Genomic DNA, 6,471 nt, shown 5'->3' with positions numbered 1-6,471 from the left:
GAAGAAGATAAAAAGAAGAAATAAACAGAATAAAGAAAAGATAATAAAAGAAACAAAAAGAACTACTCACAAAACACGAAGAAAAACCAAATAAACAATAAAACACAGAAAACACATAAATTCATGATATATAATATGAATAATACGCATTAATAAATGAATACATTACAATTTTATTAACACATAATTATCTAATATTGATTTTCTTTCGATTATCTGATGTTGAAAGTGATATATAATATTTTAAATATGTCATTTTTCATTGTTTATACATGCACAATTTTATTTATTATTTATTTAAAATATATTTATTTATTAATAAATGTTTGATATTTCTATTTGTTATAATATCATTATGTTGATAAGATATGATACTCTAGAATCAATTTATTCTTTATTCAATTTTATAAAAATAGATTTATTTTTATTTTTAATAATAAAATAAAGAATGCATTGTATGGATTGGCAAAATACTATTTTAATAAATAATAACAAAATAAAATAATAGTCTCTTCATTTAAAAGTATTATGAATATTATAATAATTAAAGAATAATGAATATTTAAATTAATAAATGATATTAATAATCTTATATTTTCTAAGATGATTTTGTACTTTCTTTTTAATCTAGTGTCAGGTGTTTGTTTACAATTATAACTAAACACTTACATAAATTATTTCTTTATATTAATAGAAATAATAAAATGAGAACATTAATACAGAAAGATTATTTCAAATTAATTTTTTAATTGTAATGATGAGTAAACAAAAAGAATGAATTGTTTTTTTTGAATTTATTTAATAAAAATACAAGATAATGTAATGAAACATATGAATTAGAATTTATGAAATAAACAATTTTAATTTATTATTCTTTATTAACTGTCTTATTATTTATTATCATTGCCATTAACCTATAAAGTAAATATTATAAAAATATGTTCCAAAAAATAATTTGAATGCACTAAAAATAATTCTTAGCAGTAATAAATTCCAAAAGTGATGTTTTTAATACTTAGTCATTTACCTATCATTATTTTAAAATTCTAGATTAAACTATCTTTTATTAATAGATGAAAATATTTACTTTGACGATTATTATTCATTGAATTACTCAAACCATTATTCTTAAATGTTTATTGATCAATATAATTATTCATATTTATATCATTGATACATTGTTATATTAAAGAATAATTATTTCATAACTTCTTATACAATTTATAAAATTACAACAATACTCTTTATTTGATTGGAGTTTTCAATACATAATAGTTTTACTGGTAATATCTATATATTTGTTACATTTAATATTATTTAAAACTCAGATAATATATTAAATATATTTGATGTCAATGTATGTTATGTAAAAATTAATACTGCAACAAAGGTATTCTTGAAAAAATGTTATACCTTAACAACATTTTGTTAATCATAGTATTGGCTCAGATAAAGATTTACTTTTATTATACTGAAACTATTTAATTGTCACTCTTTCTCATGACTTCAATTTCAAATGAATCATTAAAATAGTCAGTATAAAAATATAATGCTTTTAAATACAATTCAAAGACATTGGATAAATGTGATTATAAATTCAATTCAATATAATTTAAATAAAGGTAATGAGTTTGATTTATTATTTTCTTTTATTTCCATTGGTCATTTCAAACAAATATGATAAGAGAAATATCCTTATTAAGTTAAATAAATAAAATATAAATTTGATTTAAAAATTATAGCACATGTTTGATATTGTAGTAATAAAACATATTTATCAAAGTAATAACTGCTCATCTATTTTTATTTTTGGTATTGTTATAATTTTTACAGTTTGAATATATGCTTTTATCAAAATTACATTATTACTAATCAAATAGTAATTAAAATTATAAAAATACATTTAGCAAATATATGTTCTTTGTGGTTACAATTGATTTTAATAAATACTCAAATCAGAATGATGCTGATGAAAACTATTTTATACTTTTGAATATTACATTTTGTTGTTCTTTAGAGCATCTTTATGAATCAACAAATGAATCAAATAAATTTAACATCCTGATTAAAGTATTTTCTATAATTTATAGTGTTTAATTTAAATAATATTTTCTTACCATAGTTCTTTTTTTATTTATCAAACTAATAACAACAAATATTATATAATGAAGAGTTTGTTTCAACTCAATAACAAAACCTAATAGTAGAACACAAAAATAAACAAATTTGTGAAGAAAGTGTGTCTGTTTGATGTGGTTCAATGACTAAGTTCATACCAGATTAATTAATATTTTTCTTAACAAAAACCCAATGAATGGAATTTTAAAAAATATAATTTTAGTACTTAATTTTGACTGTCAATATGTTTATAATGCTGTTAATAAAGAGAGAATATGATAAAAAAACAACAAATATGAAATAATAATAATAAATTATTTTAAAATTAAAAGTCTAAATATCATACCTAATAAAAAATTTATATTTTAGCAAATAGTAAACTATATTATAGTAGTTAAGAATGATGAATAAAAAGAAAATAAATGAGCTCTCGCTTAATATATTTATATGACATAGACTTATAAAAATAAGCAACTAATCAAAGATAGTTTTCAAAACACAAGTTATCTAAAAATAGATAACAAATGTTAAAAATAAATGATAAACATATCCTAAATATACAAAATAACTACACCAAGAAGTAATATAATATGTATAACAGTTATAAGTAAATTATGAAAAATAAAGTATTTATAAATAAAAGAAAGAAATAAAAGTAATGTGATTACATTAGACTTTTGATAAAATAAAAAGAAGAAATTATAGTATATATTAATTAAAAATTTCATATTTAATGAAACTCCATTGGTTTAAATAATAATGTAATTATTGTATTTTAAATTGAAAAAAATAATTAATAGTTATTTAAACAGACATATAATTAAATAATTAATAATATACATTTTATCAATACTTATTTATCATATAAATATAAAAATTGAATTAATCATATTAAAAACCAAGTCGAATAATAATTAAAACCAGTATTAAATTCAATAAAAAATATTGTTTATTGGTAAAAACCAATAATCAGAGTATTTTGTTATGTAATAAACGAAATAATATTTTTGTAAAGAAAACATAAAACTTAAAGTTTTATTCTGGTATAAATTAACAATTTAGTTAACCCCCGTTTCGAGTCATCAAGCAAGAAACATGACAAGACTATATTATATAATTCATTTTTGCGTGTGTTTTAGCTCAAACATGAAAACAATTTGTTGTTTATTCATACCCTATAACTAATAATATTATTTATAAACGAAGAACTAACTAAAACAAACTCAACAGAAGAAGAATAAACAAAAGAGCAGAGTTAACCTTTTTCTTATCAACATTTAAAATGCATTTAGCTTCAATAAATATAGTCAAATAATATGCTCTAAAAAAAGGAATAATTTTTTTAAAAAAAGAAGAATAAAGTGAATATAAAGAAATAAAATCAATTCTAATTTCTTCTTTTTTTTTTCTTAACAAGTACAAAAGTAAAAATAGGATTTTTTGAAATTGCTTTTGATATTTTATGTAATTTTATTTCAATAAATCTAAGTTTGTAGGATTTTAATTTTAATTTTTCTCTTCTTATTTGGTGTATTGAATACTTAAGAAATTGAAATTTCTCGAACATCTTTTAGATATTTTTAGTTTATGACACAATTAAAAATTCACCTTGCGAACGAACTGTAAAATAATAAAAATAAATGACTACTAAGTACAGTGTAAAGTTTAGAGGAATCATTCATATTAGTGGCGAAAATAACTCTGTTTTTTCTGGCTTAATGAAGTCAACTTCAGAGTTTATTCTCAATACAATGTCTTCTTTAAATGAAGATCATAAACCAAATGTTCCACAAATAATTAAAACCATTCAAGACTCTCAAATGGTAGAACGTCTTGAGAAAATCACAAAATTTTCTGAAGAAGAAATTAAATTAATTCAAATTGCTGAAGACCAAAAAGAGAGTTTAAAAATTTTAGAGAAAATTAAAAAAGACAAACAAGTAATTTTTAAGATTTATCAAAATATGAATAATTTAGAACAGTTAAGAGATTACTGTTCTCGTGTAGTTGATTTTGTATCAGATGTGTCTCAAATATTAAAAAATGTAGACTTATGGAATTGTAAAGGAGCAATTAGTTATATTGATAAATTAAGGTTGTATATTAAAACAATGGTTGAATATTTAAAAGCTAATTCTGGAAGAAAAATTATATCTTCTGAACTTAATAGTGTTCGTCCTACTGGAGATATTATAGTTAATGCAGTATATAATTTTATGACTTCAAGAAGTAGTACTTACAAAGAAGAAGAAGGAAAAGTCAGTATGTGTGCCTTAAATATTAAAATGGGTTATGATAATCTTTATGAATTTGTACTTGGTAAACAACCTGTTGAAAAAGTTAAAGAATTTAAAGAAAGTCTAGATGAAGCAGAGAGATATCTTAAAAAAGAATTTGACTTTGGAGTCATTGTGAATGTTGAAAAGAAAGACATTGCTGAACAAGCTATTATTAGTCTTGAAAATGCTAAGACTCAAGAAGACAAAGATAAAGCAGCTATCCAATTACTTAATGGATTGAATGAACGTGCATTATTACAAAAAGATGAACATAAAAAGAAAATTCTTGCTAAAGTCATTACTACAAAAGATAATAAAAAGAAGAAAAATTACACTGAGTTATTGCAAGCAGCAAGAAAATTATCTGAAAATGTTGACTCTTTGAAAGAAATAGTTTATCAAACTGATACTGCTACTTGTATTGATACTCTTTCTTTTTCACAAGTCAGAGATCAAATGCTTGGCATGTAATTCTACTTTTTTTATGTATTATTTATTTTCTTATCATTACTTTATATCACATCAAGAAATTAACAACTCGAAGATTGAAGAAAATTAATAAAATTAAAAAAAAGGATGAAGGGTTTTTATGTTAGAAAAAAAGAAGAGTAAAAATAATACGTGTAAAATCGTGGCGGTATTATAAAAAAGAACTTTAAAGAATAAAAAATAATAAATTTAAAAATGTCAGCACGTAAGTTTGTCGTTGGTGGAAATTGGAAATGTAATGGTACTCTTGCTAGTATTGAAACATTAACTAAAGGAGTTGCTGCTTCAGTTGATGCTGAACTTGCTAAGAAAGTTGAAGTTATTGTTGGAGTTCCATTTATTTATATTCCAAAAGTTCAACAAATTCTTGCAGGAGAAGCTAATGGTGCTAATATACTTGTTTCTGCAGAAAATGCATGGACTAAATCAGGAGCATATACTGGAGAAGTTCATGTTGGAATGTTAGTTGATTGTCAAGTTCCATATGTTATTCTTGGACATTCTGAAAGAAGACAAATTTTCCATGAAAGCAATGAACAAGTTGCTGAAAAAGTTAAAGTTGCTATTGATGCTGGATTAAAAGTCATTGCTTGTATTGGTGAAACTGAAGCACAAAGAATTGCTAATCAAACTGAAGAAGTTGTTGCAGCACAACTTAAAGCTATTAACAATGCTATTTCAAAAGAAGCATGGAAGAATATTATTCTTGCATATGAACCAGTCTGGGCTATTGGAACTGGAAAGACTGCTACTCCAGATCAAGCTCAAGAAGTTCATCAATACATCAGAAAGTGGATGACTGAAAATATTTCTAAAGAAGTTGCTGAAGCTACAAGAATCCAATATGGTGGATCTGTTAATCCAGCTAACTGTAATGAACTTGCTAAGAAAGCTGACATTGATGGATTCTTAGTTGGAGGAGCTTCATTAGATGCTGCTAAATTCAAGACCATCATTAACTCAGTTTCTGAGAAATTCTAAAGTAAATTGAATTAGGTTTTATATAACATATTTTTGTGTTTAATCAGAGAAATAAAATTTTTTTAGTATAAACAAAAAATTTAATAAATAATTTAATTCATTTTTTTCGAGTAATATATGAATGAGGTTTGTCAAAGAAAATCACATAGAAAAAAGGAAAAGAAATAAATAATAAAGATATGATAAAACAATAGGATAAAAAAGAAACTAATAAAAATAGAATTGCTAAAAAAAAGCCACGTTAGTATCAATTAATCTCCACATCATATTTAATTATAGCAGTTGAGAGTTAGTATAAAAGGAAATCTAAATCTTTAACTTTATTCAAATTACATTCTAATGAGAGCACGTATGGTAGGACCAGGAAGTTCTTCTTCAAATTATAAAGCAACTGTTGATCCTTGTCGATTTATGGGATGTGGACCTTCTTCATCTACAACTTCTGGTTATAGAAGACCAGGTTCTGATGCAGCTGGACCTATGGCATCTCGTGGTACTTGGGCAGCTACTACAGATATTGGAGTTACTGCTGCTGCAGCTAAAACAAGTGAGTCAGGTTATAGAGCTGGATCAAATGCAGCTGGACCTATGGCATCTAAGGGAA

The 6,471-nt window shown here is 23.2% G+C and overlaps 3 protein-coding genes across 3 annotated transcripts; all 3 read left to right on the top strand.

Annotated features, from left to right (window-relative positions):
• Positions 1–3,758: 3,758 nt before the first annotated feature.
• On the top strand, positions 3,759–4,868 carry ENU1_047540 (hypothetical protein; the record flags this gene model as incomplete). The annotated part of the gene is made up of 1 exon (XM_008857758.1): positions 3,759–4,868. One exon carries the CDS (start codon positions 3,759–3,761, stop codon positions 4,866–4,868), a length of 1,110 nt encoding a protein of 369 aa, XP_008855980.1.
• A 213-nt stretch (positions 4,869–5,081) lies between these two features.
• On the top strand, positions 5,082–5,867 carry ENU1_047530 (triose-phosphate isomerase; the record flags this gene model as incomplete). Its single annotated transcript, XM_008857757.1, has 1 exon — positions 5,082–5,867. The coding sequence occupies one exon, from the start codon at positions 5,082–5,084 to the stop codon at positions 5,865–5,867; it is 786 nt and encodes a 261-aa protein (XP_008855979.1).
• Positions 5,868–6,206: 339 nt separating this feature from the next.
• ENU1_047520 (20 kDa antigen, putative) lies at positions 6,207–6,471 on the top strand (the record flags this gene model as incomplete). The annotated part of the gene is made up of 1 exon (XM_008857756.1): positions 6,207–6,471. A coding segment is annotated over one exon (217 nt), but the record flags the coding sequence as incomplete, so codon positions are not given.

The sequence above is a fragment of the Entamoeba nuttalli genome (genome assembly GCF_000257125.1).
Source record: "Entamoeba nuttalli P19 unplaced genomic scaffold asmbl_2906, whole genome shotgun sequence".
NCBI lineage: Eukaryota > Evosea > Mastigamoebida > Endamoebidae > Entamoeba > Entamoeba nuttalli.
Note: the sequence above shows the minus strand (reverse complement) of the source record. Positions and strands in the feature narration are given on the sequence as shown.